This window comes from Mustela nivalis, assembly GCF_964662115.1.
Source record: "Mustela nivalis genome assembly, chromosome: X".
NCBI classification, from domain to species: domain Eukaryota; kingdom Metazoa; phylum Chordata; class Mammalia; order Carnivora; family Mustelidae; genus Mustela; species Mustela nivalis.
Genome location: NC_139040.1, coordinates 679791 through 702107, shown reverse-complemented (window position 1 = coordinate 702107; position 22317 = coordinate 679791). Strand labels below are relative to the sequence as shown.

At 39.4% G+C, this 22317-nt stretch overlaps 1 protein-coding gene across 2 annotated transcripts in view; it reads right to left on the bottom strand.

Annotated features, from left to right (window-relative positions):
- F8 (coagulation factor VIII) overlaps positions 1 to 22317 on the bottom strand; it is a gene marked incomplete at its 5' end in the record, with an annotated part of 109520 nt that overhangs the window by 63127 nt on the left and 24076 nt on the right. For both annotated transcript variants that reach the window (XM_082716592.1, XM_082716593.1), the window contains 6 exons: positions 6083 to 6176; positions 11613 to 11784; positions 12063 to 12321; positions 14339 to 14560; positions 16533 to 16637; positions 18689 to 18757. In XM_082716592.1, the coding sequence (XP_082572718.1) occupies positions 6083 to 6176; positions 11613 to 11784; positions 12063 to 12321; positions 14339 to 14560; positions 16533 to 16637; positions 18689 to 18757 (921 nt within the window). The remainder of the gene's footprint in view (positions 1 to 6082; positions 6177 to 11612; positions 11785 to 12062; positions 12322 to 14338; positions 14561 to 16532; positions 16638 to 18688; positions 18758 to 22317) is intronic.

Here is a 22317-nt window from a genome sequence, read left to right as displayed (position 1 = left end):
AAACTGGACGGCAAGCATGCAGAAGGATGAGACAGGACCATTTCCTTACACCACACACAAAAGTAGACTCCAAATGGATGAAAGACCTCAGTGTGAGACAGGAATCCATCAAAATCCTAGAGGAGAACACAGGCAGCAACCTCTTGGACCTCAGCCTCAGCAACTTCTGGTTATATACATCTCCAAAGGCAAGGGAAACAAAGGCAAAATGAACCATTAGGACTTCATCAAGATAAAAAGCTTTTGCAGAAGAGAAAAGTCCAAGATGGTGGAGACGTAGGAGTCCTCAATTTTGTCTGGTCCCAGGAATTCAGCTAGATAGCTATCAACCCTTTCTGAACACCTGTGAACCCAACCCGAGAGCGAAGGAAAGAACAGCTGCAACTCTACAAACAGAAGAGCAACCATTTTCTGCAAGTAGGGGGTACAGAGAACTGAATGCGAGATGATATTTAGGAAGACCAACTGTAGGGGTGTGGGGTGCAGGCAGGGAGCCTCTGTCAGCCAGCTCCTGGCAAGTGATAGACCAGTGGAGGACAAAATCAGAACTTTTAGAAGTATGCTCCACTGAGAGATGTGTGACCCCTGCAGGCTCACAGGAAGACCAGGGGTGCCTGAGTGTGGCAGAGCTCCCAGGTATTGGACCGGGGAAGCCAGCTACAGAGATGGAGCTGAGGAGTGGGCTGCAGGAGTTTGCTGGGTTTGGAGACTCCAAACGGGGTCATGTGCCACAGGTAGAAATGCTCGGGCACAGGCCTAGTGAGCACAGAGTGTGGACAGAGGCCAGGGAGACACAAATGAGGATTGATTGCTTTTCTGTGAGGGCACATTGAGGAGTGGGGCCCTGAGCTCTCAGCTCCAGTGCCAGTGATTGGGAGGCCACCATCTTCATTCCCGTCCTCCAAAGCTGTATGGAAAGCGTTCAGAGAAAAAAACTACCTAAAGCGAACCTGCGCAGAGTACTCAGCCTGGCCCCAGGCAAAGACATTTGAGAATCAACAACAGGCCCCTCCCCCAGAAGATCAGCAAGAACATCCAGCCAAGAACAAGTGTACTGACTGATGAGAACTGCAAAACTTCAGAACTATGGGAATACAGCACCTAGAATTCATGACTTTTCCTTCCATGATTCTTTAGTCTTTCAAAGTTAATTTATTTTCTTTCCTTTTTGAGCCAATTTCTTATCTTATCAACTCCTTTAAAAATCTTTTTAAATTTTCATTTTTACAGTTACATTTTATCCCTTCATTGTATTTAATCTTATTTATTTTTGTATATATATATGTGTGTGTGTGTGTGTCTATATATATATATATGTAGAACTTTTTCTTTCTTTACAATTTTGGGATGCAGTTTCTTCTAACAGACCAAAATATACCTAAAATCTAGTATATGGCTCTGTTCTATTCATCTGTCTGGTCATATTCTGCTTTTTGTTGTTGTTTTTTCTTTTTCTGCATCTTTTTTCTGTTTTGTTAAAGTCTTTTTAAATTTTCATCTTTATAGTCACAGTCTGTCCTTTCAATGTATTTAATTTTATTTTAATATGTATAAGTTTTTCTTTCTTTATGATTTGGGATGTAGTTTCTTCTAACAAACTGACCAAAATATACTCAGGAGATAGTGTATTGCTCTGCTCTGCTCTTATAATGCTTCCTTTTTGATTGTTGGGTTTTTTTCTTATCTTTTAATTTCCATTTTTACAGTTATATTCTATCCTTTCATTGTATTTAACTCTCTTTTTATACATATATAAGATTTTCTTTCTTTATAGTTTTGGGATCTAGTTTTCTAACAAATAGACCAAAATACACACAGGGTCTGAGATATTGCTCTATTCTGTTCACCTGTCTAATTATATTCTCTCTCTTTCTCTCCCTCTTTTTTATTTCAGTTTCAGGTCTCTTCTGATTTGTTTAGTGTATATTTCTCAGGGGTTGTTGTTGCCATTTTAGTATTTTGTTCTCTTGCTCATCTATTCTTCTCTGGATAGAATGACAAGATGAAAAAACTCACCTCAGAAAAAGAACAAGAGGCAGTATGGACTGCCAGGGACCTAATCAGTATGGATATAAGTAAGATGTCAGAACTACAGTTCAGAATAATGGTTATAAAGATACTAGCTGGGCTTGAAAAAAAGCATAGAAGATACTAGAGAATCCCTCCCTGGAGAAATAAAAGAATGAAAACATAATCAGATCCATATTTAAAAGGCTATAAATGAGATGCAATAAAAAATGGAGGCTCTAACTGCTAGGATAAATGAGGCAGAAGAGAGAATTAGTGATATAGAAGACTAAATGATGGAGAAAAAAAGAGGCTGAGAAAAAGAGAGACAACTACTGGATCACAGGGGGAGAATTCAAGAAATAAGTGATACCATAAAGTGAAAAAATATTAGAATATTTGAGATCCCAGAAGAAGAGGAAAGAGAGCAGGGACAGAAGGTATATTTGGAGCAAATTATAGCAGAGAACTTCCCTAATCTGGGAAAGGAAACATGCATTAAAATCCAGAAGACAGAGAATCCTATTCAAAATCAATGAAAATAGGTCAATGCTCTGACAGATAATAGTGAAACCTAAAAATCTCAGAGACAGAAAATCCTGAAAGCAGCTTGGGACAAGAGGTCCTTTTATTTTTTTTTAATATTTTATTTACGTGACACGAAGAGAGGCAGCCAGAGAGGGAATACAAGCAGGGGCAGTGGGAAAAGAAGAAGCAGGTCTCCCGCTGAGCAGGGAGCCCAATGCAGGGCTCGATCCCAGGACCCTGGGATCATGACCTGAGCCAAAGGCAGACGCCTAACAACTGCACCACTCAGGTGCCCCAGGACAAGAGGTCCCTAACCTACAATGGTAGAAACATTATATTGGCAGCAGAACAATCCATAGAGACCTGGCAGGCCAGAAAGGACTGGCATGATATATTCAGGGTCCCAAATGAGAAAAATAAGCGGCCAAGAATACTTTACCCAGCAAGGCTGCCATTCAGAATAGAAGGAAAGATAAAGATCTTTCAGGACAAAAAGAAACTAAAAAAACTTGTGATCATTAAACCAGCCCCACAAGAAGTAAAAAAGGGATCTTATAAGCAAAAAGAGAGCCCCAAAACAACACAGACCAGAAAGGAACAGAGACACTATACAGAAACAGTGACTTTATAGGTAATACAATGGCAGTAAATTCATATCTTTCAATAGTTACTCTGAATGTAAACGAGCCAATCAAAATATAAAGGGTATCAGATTGGATAAAAAAGCAAGACCCATCCATATGCTGTTTGTTGGTAAGAGACTCATTTTAGATCCAAAGACACCTCCAAATTGAGAGTGAGGGGGTGGAGAACCATTTATCATGCTAATGGACATCAAAAGGAAGCTGGAAAGCAATACTTCTACTTAAACCAAAGACTGTAATAAGAAATGATGAAGGCTATTACATCATAATTAAATGGTCTATCTAACAAGAAGACCTAACAGTCGTAAATATGCCCCTAATATGGGAGCAGCCAACTATATAAACTAATTAATAACAAAATTAAAGAAACACAATGATAATAATACAATAATAGTAGGGGACTTTAACATCCCATTCACTGAAATGGACAGATAATCTAACCAGAAGATCAATAAGGAAATAAGGGCTTTCAATGACACATTGGACCAGATGGACTTCATAGACACATTCAGAGCATTCCATCCTAAAGCAAGAGAATACAGTCTTCTCAAGTGTAGATGTACATTATATGTTAATTAATTGAATTTAAACTTTAAAATGTTTTTAAAAAGATAAAAAGCTTGTGTATAGCAAAGGAAACGACAAAACTAAAAGAGAACCTACTGAATGGGAGAAGATATTTGCAAATGACATATCTGACAAAGGGTTAGTATCCAATAGTTAGAAAGAACTTATAAAACTCAACACCCCAAAAATGAATCATCCAATTAAAAAATGGGCAGAAGACCTGAACAGATATTTTCCAAATAAGACATCCAGATGGCCAATAGACATATGAAAAGGTGTTCATCATCACTCATCATCAGGGAAATGCAAATCAAAGCTACAATATGAGATGACCTCACACTTTAAAATCAACAACACAAGAGACAGCAAGTATTGGCAAAGTTGTGGAGAAAGAGGAACCCTCTTACAACGGTGGGAATGCAAACTGATGCAGTCACCCTGGGAAACAGTATGGAGGTTCCTCAAAACATAAAAATAGAGCTACCCTATGACCTAGCAATTGCACTATTAGGTATTTACTACAAAGATACAAATGTAGTCATCTGAAGGGACACCTACACTCCAATGTTTACAGCAGCAATGTCCACAATAGCCAAACTATGGAGCAAGCCCAGATGTCCATCAGCATATGTAGGGTGTGTGTGTGTGTGTGTATACGTACACATATGGAATATTACTCAGCCATCAACAAGGATGAAATCTTGCCATCTGCAATGACATAGATGGAGCTCGAGAGTATTATGCTAAGCAAAATCAGTCAGAGAAAGACAAATGCCATAGGATTTCACTCATATGTGGAATTTAAGAAACAAAACAAACAAGCGAAGGGAAAAAGAGAGGCAAACCAAGACAGACTCTTAACTACGGAGCACACTGAGGTTACCAGATAAGACGTAGGTGGGGGGATGAGTGAGATAGATGATGGGGATGAAGGAGGGCACTTGTCCTGATGAGCACTGGGGGTTGGATGGAAGTACTGAATCACCACATCATACATTTGAAACTAATATAACACTGTATGTTAACTATATTGGAATTAAAATTAGGAAATAATAAAAAATAAAATTAAAACAGCATTGAGACATCACTTTTCACCCAGATAGGCAGGATTTTTAAAAACTGTCAATGTCTAGGGACACCTGGGTGGCTCAGTTGGTTAAGTGTCTGCTTTCAGCTCAGGTCATGATCCCAGGATCCTGGGGTCAAGCCCTGAGTTGGGCTCTCTGCTCAGCAGGGAGTCTGCTTCTCCTTCTCCCTTTGCAGCTTCCTCTGCTTTTGTTCTCTGAGTCTCTGTCAAATAAATAAATAAATAAATAAATAATCTTTTTAAAAAAAACTATCAATGTCTAGATATCAATAATATGGGAAATTATACTTTCATATATAGGAGTATGAATTATAACTTCATTTGGGGACAAAAGTGTGGCTATCTATTAAACATGGAAATACATACACTGTGACTCAGAAATTCCAGTTTGAAATCAGTGAACCTGAAGATAGGTCAACAGGAAATATCCATTTTGCAGATAAGATCGAGAAAGAAAAAAATATGGTGAAAATATTCAGGCCTGTGGGACAATACCAAAATACCATTCATGTAATTAGAGACCCAGGAAAGGAGACAGAGAACAGGGCAGAATTTTTTTTTTTTGAAGAAATAATGACCATGATCTTTTCAAATTTGTAAAAATATAACTTTATGGATCCAGGAAGATCAGCAAACTGCAAATAGGATAAATATGAAGAAAATCACAGTCAGAAAACAATAACATACAGGGGAAGAATAATTCAATGAAATCTAAATTTAGCCATTATGAAGGCCAGAAGATAGTAAAATAAGATTTTTCAAAGTGCTCAAAGGAATAAAAAGCCCTCTCAACCTAGAATTCTCCATCTAGCAAAATTAGCCTTCAAAAGTGAAGACAAAATAGACACTTCCAAATAAAATAAAACTAAGAGAATCTATATCTAAGCATACTTGCACTACAAGGGATGCTAAAGGAATTCTTTAGATTGAAGAGAAGTGATCTGAATGGAAGTGATGCCGGATGGAAATCTGGATCTTTAGGTAGGCATAGGAAGCACTGGTAATCATAAATAACTGAGTAAATATGAAGGAGTATTTTCCCCCATATTTTTCTAAAATTATGTCACGGTTTAAAGCAAAAATTATAGCATTTTCTTGTGTGTATTGTAAAGTATCAGCACCAAGGACAGTGACCATCCAGTACACACCAACTGTGGCAAGGCCCAGTATAACTTTAGTGCTCTTGAGACAGTGACCTCATATATATCTACAAGTCAGTAGGACTTAATAAAACTGATCTACCACTTACCTTTTGGCAATCTCCCTGAGTGCAAAGGACTGACATCAGTGATCCCATGAGGGTAGATGTTATAAGGCCGGCTTGCTTGATTCTTAAATATTATCTGAAAGTATAAATGAAATACACGATCAAGTCCTCAAGCAACTAGGACTGACAGGAAGAGTGTAGATTATCTATCTTTGGAAGACAAAAGCAACTTTATATCCAGATTATAGGGGTTTGAGCCCAGAGAGACTTTCCATAACATTGCTCAGACAGCTACTTGTTAGGTGTTTCACTAGAGGCTCATTTCCATTTCCTTAAAGTTATTTCAATTGTTTCAGGAAGTATCCCTTGCACATTCTCAAACTAATTGAAATTTGAATGTCTACTGAGGGCACCGCTTCCCCTCAGTCTTATTCCACCATTTGGGTACTAAATTCCCCAAGAGTGAAGAGGAAAACAGTGACTCAGGTGATAAAATCTTCACTGAACAGGCAGGCATGACCAGGATTACACGTTTAAGGACGGCTGGCAGTCAGCGTTATCTGATTGCATGAGCTTTAAATGGGAGGAGTGCCGGAAGAGTAGGAACACTGGATACATCAGAGCAGTCCCTAGATCTGAGGCTGGGTACAATATGAGGAGGAAAAACCAACTTCCAACTGCATTCTTATCTTAAAACCCACTCACTTGGTAAAACCCATTAAAGAGCTGATTCCTTGCCTGCAGTTAGGCAGCAGAATGATTTAGAAGAAAAATCACGCAGCTCTGCAATCAGCCTTTTAAAATTCATGATCACAAACGTCAAATGATCACTCAAGTTACTGAGGTATCCTGTTAGGGTTTCCTAGAAATTAATCTTCCCACTTCCTTAGTTGATTAATATTTGGTTTCAGATTCTCACTCTTGGATGCTTCTGTTTTCACTGAGAAAGGAAATTCCTTGTCCTCCTACCATCAAATCAATCCACCTATATGCATGTGGGAATCAACTCCTAATGCCAGCATCTCCTTTTTTGTGCAATAAAGTTGGAGCATCTTCCATTTTAAGAACTTCCCTTTGAACAAAATATAGAGCCCAGAAACAGATCCATACAAATACGGTCAAATGACACCCACATGCAAAAAAAAAAAAAAAAAAGAGAGAGAGAAAAAGAAACTAGACACAGACCTTACACCTTTTACAAAAATTAAACCCAAATAATTACATACCTACATAATTTTTTGTTGTTTTTTTTATAAATATTTTTATTTATTTATTTGACAGAGAGAGATCACAGGTAGGCAGAGAGGCTGGGGGGTGGGGAAGCAGGCTCCCTGCTGAGCAGAGAGCCCGACGCGGGACTCGATCCCAGGACCCATGAGACCATGACCAGAGCCGAAGGCAGCAGCTTAACCCACTGAGCCACCCAGGTGCCCCCATACCTACATAATTTTTTAAGAACTCTTCTGAATGTGAGCTGTCTCTACTTCCCCATTTATTTGCCTGTTTAACCATTTACTAATATTAGTAATGATTCATGGATATTTATTTTATACTTTGGGGTTTAATCCAATACTACTTTATTTTATTGTTCAAATTCTTCCACCTTGGCCATTAGAAACTTTGTAAATTGACTCCTGTGTCCTTTGACATTGTCCTATTCTTTTATTTTTGAGTACTTTTTAAAAAAACATTTTATTTATTTATTTGACAGAGAGAGAGATCACAAGTAGGCAGAGAGGCAGGCAGAGAGAAAGGGAAGCAGGCTCCCTGCCGAGCAGAGAGGCCAAAGCGGGTCTTGATCCCAGGACGCTAAGCTCATGACCTGAGCTGAAGGCAGATGTTTAACCCGCTGAGCCACCCAGGCACCCCTTATTTTTTGAGTACTTTCTTATTATACTCAGAATTATACCGATGTCTCCAACTCTAATCCAGAATCACATGATTTATTCTAGTCTGATTTTATGATTTTTAATATTTTATTTTTATTTATTTATTTGACAGAGAGAGATCACAAGCAGGCAGAGAGGCAGGTGGGGGGGGGAGCAGGCTCCCCACTGAGCAGAGAGCCCGATGAGGGGCTTGATCCCAGGACCCTAGGATCATCACCTGAGCTGAAGGCAGAGGCTTAACCCACTGAGCCACCCAGGCACTCTAGTCTTATTTTATTATTACCCTTTTCAGTAATGAGAAATCTGACTCCCACCAAGCGTCATCCATTTACTTATTCTTCAAACAGTAACAGTTTTGTCTATTTCTTTCCAATCTGAAAACTCTATTTTTTCTCCTGAGAACACTGGCTAGGATTTCTATTAAAATATCAAATAGAGATGTGTTCTATCCTGATCTTTAACAGAAGTATTTACCCCAAAGATACAGATGTCATGAAAAGAAGGGCCATCTGTACCCCAATGTTTATAGAAGCAATGGCCACGGTCACCAAACTGTGGAAAGAACCAAGATGCCCTTCAACGGACGAATGGATAAGGAAGATGTGGTCCATATACACTATGGAGTATTATGCCTCCATCAGAAAGGACGAATACCCAACTTTTGTAGCAACATGGGCAGGACTGGAAGAGATTATGCTGAGTGAAATAAGTCAAGCAGAGAGAGTCAATTATCATATGATTTCACTAATTTGTGGAGCATAACAAATAACATGGAGGACATGGGGAGTTAGAGAGGAGAAGGGAGTTGGGGGAAATTGGAAGGGGAGGTGAACCATCAGAGACTATGGACTCTGAAAAACAATCTGAGGGTTTTGGAGGGGATGGAGTTGGGGGTTGGGGAGCTTGGTGGTGGGTTTTAAGGAGGGTACTATTGCATGGAACACTGGGTGTGGTGCATAAACAATGAATCTTGGAAAAGAAATTAAATTAAAAAAAAGAGTAGGATTTCTGAGTTTCACTACCAAGTATAATGGTGACTATAGGTTTTCCGCACATCTTTATTAGGATAAGGATGTCCCTTGCAATCCCAATTTCTTATGACTTTTTATTATGTATTAATCATTTTCTACATATAAGATCATGTCATCTGCAAATAAAGACAGTATTATTTCTTCCTCTCCAATCCAAATGTCCCTAATTCCTGTTTTTATTGTTGTTGTTGTTGTTGCTGTTGTTTTGTTTTTGGCTTACTGCACTGGTTTCCAATACAACATTAAATAGAAGTGACAAGAGTAGACCATTAATTTTTTTTCCCCAGTCTTGGGGGGAAAACAATCTTTCACCATATAATAAATTTTTTAAAATGTTCTTCATCAAACAAGGACCCTACCTTCTGTTGCTAGTTCACTGGAATATTTTTCATCTTGAATGGGTAGTGGATTTTGTCAAACTGTTTTTCTTCACCTATTATGTAATCATGTGCTCTTTGTTCTTTATTTGATTAATATGGTATATTGCCTTAGTATTTGTATATTGAACCATCCTGCATTATTGTGGAATAAATCCCACTTGATCATGGCATATATTCTTGTAAAATTGTTGCTAGATTTGGTATACTAATGTATTGTGCAAGATTGTTGCATCTCTACTCATGAGGGATATTGCATTATAGTTTTCTTTAGAATTTTGAGACTTGCTGGGGCACCTGGGTGGCTCAGTCGTTAAGCGTCTGCTTTTGGATAGGGTTATGAATAACCTATAAGTATAAAGAATAAAATAGACTATTTTTATTCTCTGGAGGTGATTAAGGCATTCCAAGGCAGAAATCATAAATGAAAGATACCCAGAATATTATAAATAAAAAGACTGATAAAAGATCTTGAATACTATAGGTGCCCCTGGGTGGCTCAGTCAGTTGAGTCTCTGTCTTCAGCTCAGGTCATGATCCCTGGGTCGTGAGATCAAGTCCCACCTCAGGTTCCCTACTCAGAGGGGAGTCTGCTTCTCCCTCTCCCCATACTTCTTGCCCCTGCTCATGCGTGCGCGCGCGCTCTCTCTCTCTCTCTCTCTGTCAAATAAATAAATAAATAAAATCTTAAAAAAAGAAGATCTTAACTGTATAAAGACTAAAAATCTTTGTAGGACAAAAGTGCAAGGGACATACTGAGAAAATTTTTGAAAAATAACAACAATGTGCCAATATCCACATTGTATAAAGCCTTTTACAAACATGTAAGCAAGAGACGACCATTCTAATAGAAAACTAGACAAAATTTCAGGCAATTTGCAGAGGGTGTCATGTAAATAGTCAACAAACAAACAAACATGAAACAATATGCAATTTCACTACTAAGCAGAGAAATGCAAATGAAGACAATATATAAATACTTACCTCATCAAATTGGAAAATTTTCTGAAGGCTTATAATAGATACTGTCAATGATGTGGGGAAAGCACAGTAAGACACTATTGGTGAGGGTATAAATTGCGGCAGAACTGCTGAAGGCACTTTGGTCATATCTAACAAAACTCCACACTGAGTTTTGTGTGAAGGCACAAAAAGGCAGTCCTTGTGTACAGTCTTTGGACCCCTACATTGGGGTGCTGTGTAAGAAGGGGCCTGGGCCTGGGACACCTCCTTACCAGGCCCTGACTTGAGCCCCCTTGGCCTACGGCCCGCTTATCACCCTGCTGGATCAGTCTCAGGGAGTAGTACTCCTTTGTTCTGCTTAGGCACAGGCATCAGTGGCCCGCAGGCAAGCCCTCAGCTTTCAGTATTTCAGTATTTCAGACTCCCTGGGGGAGGAGTTGGGATCCTTCTGTCTCAGCATAAGAGGGCTACACAGAGGCCAACTGCCCTTCGCTGGCTGCTGAGGGATATCTGTTACCAAGATGCTGTGGGCAGAGTGTTTGGATTTCTCTTCCTAGCACTGGTACTACTCCAGCACTGGTAATAGTTTCATGGTGTTCTGCTCAATACTCCATGTATAATGATCAGCGTCCTTCACAACATTTCGGAGCGGCTGAGTTGACACAAACAACCCTCTATCTCCAAATTGATTGTGAAAAAATAAACCTCTATTTTTTTTTAAACCAAGGCTTATTGAGTTTCCTGTTCTTTGCAGCATAAGCCTTCTTAATACCTTGTATCAGGGGTCAGCAGACATTTTCTGGATTTTCCAGATTTCATGAGCCATATCTAGTCTCTGTCACATGTTTGTCTTATTCTTACTATTCTTTACAACTCTTTAAAAAGGTAAAATCCAGGGCACGTGGGCAGCTCAGTGGGTGAAGTGTCTGCCTTCGGCTCAGGTCATGATCACAGAGTCCTGGGATCCCTTCAGTGATCCAAAAGCATACTATGAGCCAAATTAGGCTCATAGGCCATAGTCTGCTGATTCCTATACTACATGATTAGTGGGAAATAATTATATAAGGATATGTATCAAAGACCATGCACTGTTTCAAAGGGGTGACATGTTTAATGGGTGGCATTACATTTGTATTCTACATACTCCTATTTTTAAAACAAATGTATAATCTGTATTTATTTGTATAATATTTATAATTTTTAGAAGATCATATCCATTGAAACACAAGGCTCAATTATGAAGCTTTTAGAAACTCAGAATTCTCCAGACTTTGTCTTCATAATTACCCAATGTTATTTCTCTTCAACTTACCACCAGTGTGTCTCCAACTTCTCCATATAGTAAAGGTCCCAGTATTCCTGATTCATACTGAACAGCTTCACGAGTCTTAAATGTTTCATCTGTGTATGCCATAAATCGGACTTTTTTGTACTTCCTACCAATCCGCTGAGGACCATTGTTCAAATACAGATTTTTATAACTTCTGCACGAGACACAAACAGATGAGATGTTGGGATGGAGGACTCTAAGTAGAGGAGGCTAAAATCCAGCTCTAAAAGAGCTGAAATGATTTAATCAGTGGAAAGGCATGAGAAAAATACAAGTATGCCTGACGTTTAGCTACGTTAGTAAGGCTGTCTTATTTGACCCCGCATCTATACCTAACCATAAACACGGCTTGAAGATTGGTTGCTTTGAATAATTGGGAATAACCTTTTAAAAATGAGGACGAGTTCATACCAACTGTTCAGAGGCGCTTACCCATCGCTGGGGCTGGGGTCTGAGGGAGCGTAGTCCCAGTCCTCCTCTTCGGCAGCAATATAGTGCACCCAAGTTTTGGGGTGCTTCTTGGCAACTGAGCGGATTTGCATGAGAGGAGAGGAGTTGTCGTCGTCAAAGCTAATCACGTCCATGTCAGAGTCATAAAGATCTTCATCATAATTTTCCTCTTCCTTATTTTTCATCCGTAGTTGGGGCTCCTCTGGGCAGCTATCTACTTTGACATAAGCTTCCATACCACCTGGGATCAGACAAACCCAACAATGTCAGATTCCTATAAGACTTGCCTTAACTTCTACAACTTTGTTGTCTCTCACCGGGCCTTCAGCACCCTCTCCTAAGTGTTCCCTTCCCCACACAAATAGCCTTATCTTGCCACTCTCCCATAGCTGCTACTTTCGGGTTATGATCTTTGCACTCATCACTTCCCTTCTGCCTGATTCTCCACCATTCTATGTTTTATCCCTTTTTTAAGACTCACTCATTTGCTCTTATAATATATATATTATAATGATTTCTGTATGTATTCCACTGAATTATGATACAAACCATTGGTTTAATAGGTTTATTAGGAAAAGTGTCATTGTACATATAAATTTTAAGACATTCCAAGCTCATAAAAACATGAAAAGGTACAACTTAACAGTTAAGGAAATATAAGTTTAAGGCGGTACCTGGGCGGCTCAGTTAAAGCCTCTGCCTTCGGCTCAGGTCATGATCTCAAGGTGCTGGGATCAAGCCCCGAATCAGGTTCTCTGCTCAGCAGGGAGCCTGCTTCCCCCTCTATCCCTGCCTGCCTTTCCACTGACTTGTGATCTCTCTCTGTCAAATAAATAAATAAATAAATAAATAAAATCTTTCAAAAAATATATATATATATGTTTTATGAAAGATTTTATTGTATATGTTATATATATATATATATATATTTTGAAAGATTTCATCTTTTGAGAGAGAGACCTCTTCAGGATCATGACCTGAGCCGATGGCAGTTGCTTAACCAACTGAGCCACCCAGGCATCCCATATGTTATATATTTTAAGAGCATGTCTGCCTGGGACCAGTTGCAAGCCCTACAACAAGTCTACTCAACACTCAATTTCACCTTTGGCTTTATACTATGTGGAGATTAATAATTCCCACCCAAGCTATGCTATAGGGCTATTTTGAAAATTGATACTAACACAGACCTTACTAGATGATGGGGAATATGGTAGATTTCAGGAGGGGCAAGCAACTAGTCTGGGGTTCATGTGGCTTTAAACATCATTCATTCTAGATCTAAAAATGTCTGTGGTCCAATAAGACAAAACATTTTTCTGAAAAATGAAGATTAAAATCAGTGGGAAAAAGTCAAAATAATAAAACATTAAGTAAACTCCTCAAACTAGGTAATGACCAACCTGCATCCAAGTAAATGAGTTATTCCTCTGCAACTTTAGGATCAACTTCCTTTGTCCTCTAACATCTTGTCAAAATCTTCATAAATATTATACAACAGATGAGGAAAGAGGCCCTACTCTTCATCACTATGGGGAACTATAAACAAGGCAACATTGCTCATAGACCATAAGGGGAAAATAGTGGAGACAGAGCCAGATCAAATCTCTTTTCCAAGGCAAGGAATTTGAAGACTGCTAGAACAAACAAGTGCTGTTACACATGACATTTTCCTCCAACAATCCTCATGGGCCACCACAGAGGAGAAGATGAAGAGGGGTGTTAGAATGGGCCAGCATAAAGAGTTAGCAGAGTAAATATACAAGAAGGAAAATGGGGGTGGGGTGATCGTGTTACATGAATTTTCAGTCTGTAGCTACAAATGAGGTCACATTAACAACAGTTTGAAACTGTATTGTTGCCCCAACTTGCTTAGACAGGCCCTCTAATCCTCTGCAAAGTCCTCATGAAGAAGTCTGAAAGCCTCACAGGGTGTTTCACATACGCTCACCAACTTCCACTCCCACACTGCTTCTCCCAGGGTCCGCTATGCCTGACAGGCTCTTTATTTCCCATGTCTCTCACCTCCTTCCAGGTAGTGCTGGGGTGCCTCCGTGTTCACCTGTAGTCTGGAGTTTCACGATGCTGCAATATCCTCTTGTCTTTGCTATTCATTGCTCTGGACATCACTACCATCACTGAACTAAAAATTCCCCAGTACTACTAACACTCAAGCCCTCTTACATTCAAGGTACAATAGACAGTAAAAGAAGAGCTGAATATTTATAATACTCATTTTCAAGATCAACAGATATTACCATGTTGGTGGGAAGGGATATGACAAAACAGTAGAAACTGGCCGAGGTCCATCAGGAATGTCTGAGCAGTCAGGAAAGTTATCGGTGAGATCTCCAAGGAGGCCTGGCGATGGTTTCTCACAAGAAATGTGTGACCTTCAAGAAAAATTGAGTGTACTTCGGGGGTGGTGCCCATTCCAATCACATGCCAATAAATTGATCTTTTGTGACATCCAGTCAGACCTATAACATAGGAATAAGACAGTTATGGTCAAGAAGTAGAGAACTTGAAATGGAAAACACGTCTCTAGGATAGGATGGACAAATTGACCTTCAAATTTTATTACTGACTGGAACCCAACTTTCCAAGGATGCTAGGGTACTGCCCAGCTAAAGCGCTTGCCAAGCTCTTTTGCCCTTGGCCTCTGTGCGAACACCTCTCTGGGTTTTTCCCCCTATTGTTTGGATAGCTTCTTCTTTTGCCTCCTTTCCTGACCTTTCATCAAGTAATGGATCACCTAGGACTCAGCCCAAGGCTTATTCTCATTAACAAATATTTTCTCTTTAAACAATATCAAAATGATGCAAGTGAGAGTTATTCTTCTCACCACTCTCACTTCTTAAGTCCAGTCTGATACTAATTACAACAATATAATTAATATTTACTGAGCACTTGCTTTAGATCAAGCACTGTTCAAATGATTAGCTATATGTTTAGATCTCACCCCGTTAAATACTAGGGCACAGCTGTCTCATATTTTGGCTCCTGATGCTTTCAAATATACATATTTTTCACCATCATTACTACCCACACCATCTCAATTCAAACTAGCTACCATTATCTGTTGTCTGTCTCAAGTCCAAACTCTCTAGTAAGGCCTAGAAATCCCTGAATGGGTCCTGTTTCTTCCAATGGAAGCTTTAACATCTTCTCTTTGTTCTCTGAAATTCCACAATCATAATTCTGTGTGGGGATCTTTTTTTATTTATCCTGCTGGGAAATTTGAATATGAAGACTCAAATATTTTCATCCTTAACACTTCTCTCATTTCTTTGGTTTTTAAAATCTGTTTTAAAGTGTATTCCAAGGGTGCCTGGGTGGCTCGTGGGTTAAGCCTCTGCCTTCAGCTCAAGTCATGATCCCAGGGTCCTGGGATCAAGCCCCGCATCTGGCTCTCTGCTCAGCAGGGAGCCTGCTTCCTCCTCTGTCTCTGCCTCTCTGCCTAGTGATCTCCCTCTCTCTGTCAAATAAATAAATGAAATCTTAAAAAAAGCATATCGGAAATCTTGTTTTACTTTCTGGGAGATTTTCTCTATTCTAACTACCTTCTATTGAGTTTGTATCTTTTTTAAATATTTTATTTATTTATTTGACAGACAGAGATCACAAGTAGGCAGAGAGGCATGCGGAGAAAGAGGGGGAAGCAGGCTCCCTGCTGAGTAGAGAGCCTGACACGGGGCTCGATCCCAGGACCCTGAGATCATGACCTGAGCTGAAGGCAGAGGCTTAAACCCACTGAGCCACCCAGGTACCCCTTGAGTTTGTATCTTGACAATCATATTCCTAACTTTTGTGAGCACACTCTTGGTTTCTTTTTTACAGAATCAAATTATTACTTGATTGATGTAGTATCTTCTTGAATCTTGATGAAAATACTAAGTAGACCTTTCGACAAGTTCTCTTATAAGTATTTCTTGTTTTCTTCTGGGATTATTATTATTTTTTGTTTATCTTTGCATATCCCTGTTATTTTTCAGGTTTCCCCTAAGTATTTGTTCAGCCTTGCCTGTCCAAATATATTTAAGTAAGAGAAATCTGTGAGCTCTATGTACACGGGCAGACCTTCGTGTTTAGGTGACTAGAAGAGAAATCCGCCACTTCAGTTTAAGACCCCACCAGACGCCCGAATTCAGTGGGCTTTCCTCTGGGACACAGAGTTGTCTGAAGAGAAGCAGAGAAGAAAGTTCTCGTGGTAAATGCAGATTTTTTTTAAAGATGTTATTTATCTCAGAGAGAGGGCAAGAGAGCATGTGTGGAGGAAAGGGTGGGGGAGGGAAAGGACTTCAAGTCACTCTTGACGGCAGCGCACAAAGCAGGGCTCCATCCCATGACCCTGAGATCATGACCTGAGCTGAAACCAAGAGTCAGATGCTTCACCGACAGTGTCACCCAGATGCCCTGACCCTGCAGACTCTGGAGCAGGTGAGTACGTACCTGGCAGAGACCTGTTTATGTAGCCATTGACTGTATGCATTTCACGCCGGGCCTGAGCAGATGCCAGATAAGAAGACTCATTTGTTTCTGAGTGCCAGCTTTTCCCTGATGAGAGAGGAGGCAAAGACAGGGCCAGTTAAGTAAGTCAGTGAGTCACCCTCCCTCTCTGCTTCCCTCCCATGGGGCAAAGACTGCTCACAGCTTAAGTATTTTTGTTAGCACAGTAGAGTTAGGGTTAGCATCGATGACTTGTGCTCCAAGTCAGTAAGAGAAAGGCAGAAGACAATTACCAAAAGGCAGACATTTCTTGCTCAAACTGATTATCTCTCCCTATATTTGTCCACGCCAGTAGATGGGAAGGGTTAGGGTTAGAATATTGGTGAGTTGGTGCCATGAGGACTTCATTCTATTCATTCACGGAGTCATTTAAAAGGAAGCAAATGAAAATCATCTTAGAAAAAGGCTCTCAGTCCCTGTCCTAATTGCTTCACTCAGGTTGTAGTAATGAAAACTCAAGAACATGAAAGCTTTCCAACCTCCTCCCTGAAATGAGTAACAGTGAAAGCACTGTAAATATTATTATTGGATAGCTGTCTGCCTGAACTTGGCCCTTTGTGTAAAGGGCTGACAGCGAATGCTGAAGGTTTCTTAAGCACCCAGCTAGACACATCTACTGAGCGCTACTGAGTGTTAGGCACCGAGGACAGAGACTATGTCTTCTCTGCTTACAATTTAGCTTGACTAGAGAAACTGACAATTATAACAGAGTGAAGAATCATGTAACAGAGATTAGACACAGAAAGGGGAAGGGACTTCACTTTACTTGAAGAGAAAGGGATGTAAAATCAGGTGCTATGGGAACATATAAAGAGGCTTCTAACCCAGACCAGAAAGAGAAGGGAACACTTCACTTTCTAGGCAGAGGTAGCAGCATGAACAAGCAGCGCACAGCACATTTCAGTGTGACGCAAACTGTGCCCCAGGTGGCTGGGGCCCAAGCGGTGAGGCAGGGAGAGCAGCACAGTGAGGCCGAAGAGGTCATCAGGAAGAATGGAGTGTCAGGGGACACAAAAAGACAGGGGGACTCATTAGGAGAGGGAAGATGCCTCTTCCAAAGAGGCAATGTGGGAGGAAAAGATGGAACAAGAGTAGGTGGCAGAAGCTCTGCGCCACATCATATTCTAAATTACTTAACTTAAATCACTTAATCCCCACTACTGTGCTACGAAGAAAGGACTATTATTACAGTTTTCAATGTGAGGTTTAAGTGACACAGTGCAATGCTGCCTGCCAGGAGCAGAGGGGTGGAGGAAATGGGAAATTGCTGTCTAAAGAAGATACAATTTTGGTACTTTTAAAAAGATTTATTTAAAATTTTAGAGGGGGGAGGGGCAGAGACAGAGGGAGAGAAAGAATCCTCAAGCAGACTCCCTGCTGAGTGCGGAGCCTGACACGGGGCTTGATCCCAAGACACTGAGATCAAGATGAAGCCAAGAGTGGATGCTCGACCGGCTGCACCCCTCAGGTGCTCCCAAACTTTCCATTTCAAGATGAGCCAGTTCCAGTAAGATCCCACTTCACACCCGCCAGAAAGGCTAAAACTAACCAGTCAGGAAATGACAGGTGTTGGCGAGTATGCATAGAAAGGGGAGTCCTCCTGCACTGTTGGTGGGAATGCAAGCTGGTGCAGCCACTCTGGAAAACAGAGTGGAGGCTCCTCAAGAAGCGGAAAATTACTGTGATCCAGGAATTCTGCTTCCAGGTATTTAGCCCCCAAATATAAACCCACTAATTTGACGGGATATCGGCACCTTGTGCTTATTGCAGCATTACCTACAAAAGCCAAGACACAGATGCGGCCCGAGCGTCCATCAACAGGCAGACGGATAAATATAATGAAGGGCCTGAGCCCAGCCTGTTATCCGGCTCCTCCATCTTCTTACCGGATAGCTCCCAATGGAACTCAGGCTGTACTTTTTCTTGAAACTCAGTTTCATCCCCATCTCCTTCATTCCTGAACACTAGTTTATGATCTTTCTTTATAATCACTTCCTCTGGATAACAGCAGCCCTTATTCTCAAATACCAGATTAAATTAACATAATTAACATATCCTACTTTTTCAGGAGCCCCAAGTTCAGACTGCAGGTCACTAACCTTCATCAAACACAGCAAAAAGCAGTACAAATTCAGGCAAGTCCTGTGTCCTTTCTCTGGCCAGACTCCCTGAAAAAGAAGTGAGAACATTCACCTTCTTTTGAGAATCCTCTCATGGGAAATCAACACTAGGAGAATACATCACTTCACGTACTGCTTTGTCTCTTGGGTTAACCCTAACCCTGTTAACTTGACCACAAGTTAACTTGCTTCTTTGGTGTCAGGTGTCCTATACCAGTTCTTCTAAAACTATTTGGTGTACATGACTTCTTTTCACTTCAGATTTGTTGCAGACCAGTACTTATATAAAATATAAGAAAAATGAATCACTCAGAAAATGAAATTAAAGAAACATGCAAAATACAAGCTCATATGATCATATGTCATATATATATGCAAGTGTTCAGAACAAATATAAAAGAGAAAGATTATAAAAACTGTAAATACTGTTCAAGGAAAGTATGTATACGGGCAATTAAATATAGAAAATTTCTATTATGCTTTTAACTTTTTTTACTTTTGCAAAGTATTATGACCAAAATAACAATAATCAATATTAAACACCTATAATCACACTTTAAGTGAACACCATGTATACCAACATGCTTTAATTATTGAATTTGTTGGTTGTCTTCATTTGATTGGGAAATTTTCTTACTTTAAGCAGGAAGATTTTTGTTTATGTTCTCCTTTTTTCTTGTACTCTTGACACTTGAAGGTAAATCTTTTATTGGATGAAGAAAGTAACTCACCTATACAAATTTAAATTACAGGAAAAGCTGTCTGAAAACATTTGGATTCTTTTTATTTTTAAAATCACCAAATAGTGAAACTGACTTTTACTTTTGGTGTTTGAGCCTATGGGTCTTTTTTTTTTTTTAAGATTTTATTTATTTATTTGACAGAGATCACAAGTAGGCAGAGAAGCAGGCAGAGAGAGAGGAAGGGAAGCATGCTCCCTGCTGAGCAGAGATCCTGACGTGGGGCTTGACCCCAGGACCCTGAGATCAGGACCTGAGCCGAAGGCAGAGGCTTAACCCACTGAACCACCCAGGCGTCCCAAGCCTATGGGTCTTAACACAAAACCACCAACCATCAGGACACAGGACGGTTCCAACATCCCTAACTGTAAACCATGGCAACTACTGATCTGTTTCCCATTGCAATATATTTGTATTTTTGAGATTGTCATATAAATGGAACCATTCAATATATACCCTTTTGAGACTGGCTTGTTTACTTAGTATAGTGCCTTAGTGATTCATCCATTTTGTTGTCTGTATCAGTATTTCACTCTGTTTTATTGATGAGGAGTACTTCATGGTATGGATATACCACAGTTTGTTTCAGCATTCAGTTGTTGGAAAACATTTAGCTTGTTTCCAATTCTCAGCCATTACAAATAAAGCTGCTGTGAACACTAATGTACATTCAGACTTTTATGTGAATATCAAGTTTTCATTTGTCTAGGGCAAATACTCAGGAATGGAAATTAAGTGTATATTTACCTTTATAAGAAATGGCCTGTAATTGTGACACCAATTCCAGTGTATATGGGTTTTTCCCTACCACCAAGCAATTCTGTGATGTCAGCTGGGTACCCTACAATTTAACTTAATTCAGAAACTATCTACCCAGGGATCGTGTAGATTCCCACAGTTTAACCTGTAAATGTATATATCACATTTAGAGCTATAACTAATTTTAAGTTACTCTTTGTATAACTATAAGGTCTACGATCATTGCACTATTTGTTGACAAGATGCTTCCTTTGAGTTATTTTTGCACCAGATCAATTGGGCTTATTTGTGGGGATCCATTTCTGGACTTTTATTCTATTTCACTGATCTATAGGTCTATTCTGTTAACACATGCTATGATTACTGCAGCTTTGTAGTAAATTGTAAAATTGAGTAAGATTATTACTCCAAATTTATTCTTTTGCAAAATCATTTTAGCAAATCTAGTACTTTTGCCTTCTCATATAAATTTCAGAATCAGCTTGTTTGTGACCACATAAAAAGCTTCCTGAAAATCTACAGACTGGGGAGAACTGAGATCTTTACTATGTTGAATCTTATAGCATAGAAACAGTATGTCTCTCTGGTTTCTTTTACTTTGTAGTTTTCACCATACAGACAATGTACATGTTTTGTTAGATTCCTAAACTTTCAATTGTTGGAGCTATTGTAAACATTCGTTCTTACATTCTGGTTTCCAGTTATTCATTGACAGTATGTAAAATACACATTTAAAAATTTTTAGTTTTCATTCCAGTTAGTTAACATATAGTGTAATATTAGTTTCAGGTGTACAGTAGAGTGATTCAGCAGTTCCATACTGCACCCAGTGCTCACCACAAGTGTCCTCCTTCATCCCCACCACCTATGTAACATTCTCCCACCCAACCTCCCCTCTGGTAACCATCACTGAGTTCTCTATAGGTAAGAGTCTGTTTCTTCGTTTACCTCTCTGTTTCTTTCTTTCTTTCTTTTGCTCATTTGCTCATTTTTTTTGTTTCTTAAGTTTCATGAGTGAAATCATATGGTACTTGTCTTTCTCTGACTTATTTCACTTAGCATTATACCCTCTAGTACCATCACTGTTGTTGAAAATAGCAAGAGTTCATTCTTTTTATGGCTGAGTAATATTCCATCATATAATAATATTCCTACACACACACACACACACACACACACACACCACATCACAACTTTTTTATACATTCATCAGTCAATGGATGGATGGCCCCTTTCCATAATTTTGTTATAGTAGATAATGCTGCTATAAACACTGGGGTCCATGTATGTCTTTGAATCTGTATTTTCGTATCCTTTGGGTAAATACCCAGTAGTGCAATTGCTGGGTTGTAGGGTGGTTCTATGTTTAACTTTTTGAGGACCTTCCACCCTATTTTCCAGAGTGGCTGCACCAGTTTGCATTCCCAAGAACAGTGCATGTTCATGTGCATGTTCATCATTTCTATCCTTTTTCCCCCCCAGAAATATCTATTTACATCCTTTACCCATTTTGGGAATACTGAAGGGTAATAAAAACAGAAATTCCCTGCCAGTTTGGTGGTATTTTAAATTCTGATGCCTTTCCTGACCTGTTTGTTCTATTTGATTTTTAGGATTCTCAAATGGCTGGGCTATGCATTTTGTCAAGGTCCTATAGTTGCTCAATGGGAGATAAAGGCATTATGTTTCTTTCATCTTATCCAGACTAGAAGATCTGTTGACTTTTTCAAAAGATTTTACTTTTTAAAAAATTGATTTTATTTATTTTATTTTTTTAATAAGGATTTGATTTTTTTTTAATTTTTTATTTTTTATAAACATATATTTTTATCCCCAGGGAAGGATCTGATTTTTAAGTAAACTTTATACCCAATGTGGGGCTCAAACTTAGAACCCCAAGACCAAGAGTTGCATGCTCCACTGCCTGAGCCAGCCAGGTGCCTCTCTGTTGAATTTTTAAGTCAATTTTCTGCCAATTAATTCTTTTGATTTTAAATTTATTTGTTTATATTTTATATGTAAACAGTTTTGATTATTTATTTATTTATTTATTTGCTCACTCACTCACCCCACGTCCAGTGTAGAGCCCAACATGGGGCTTGACCTCAT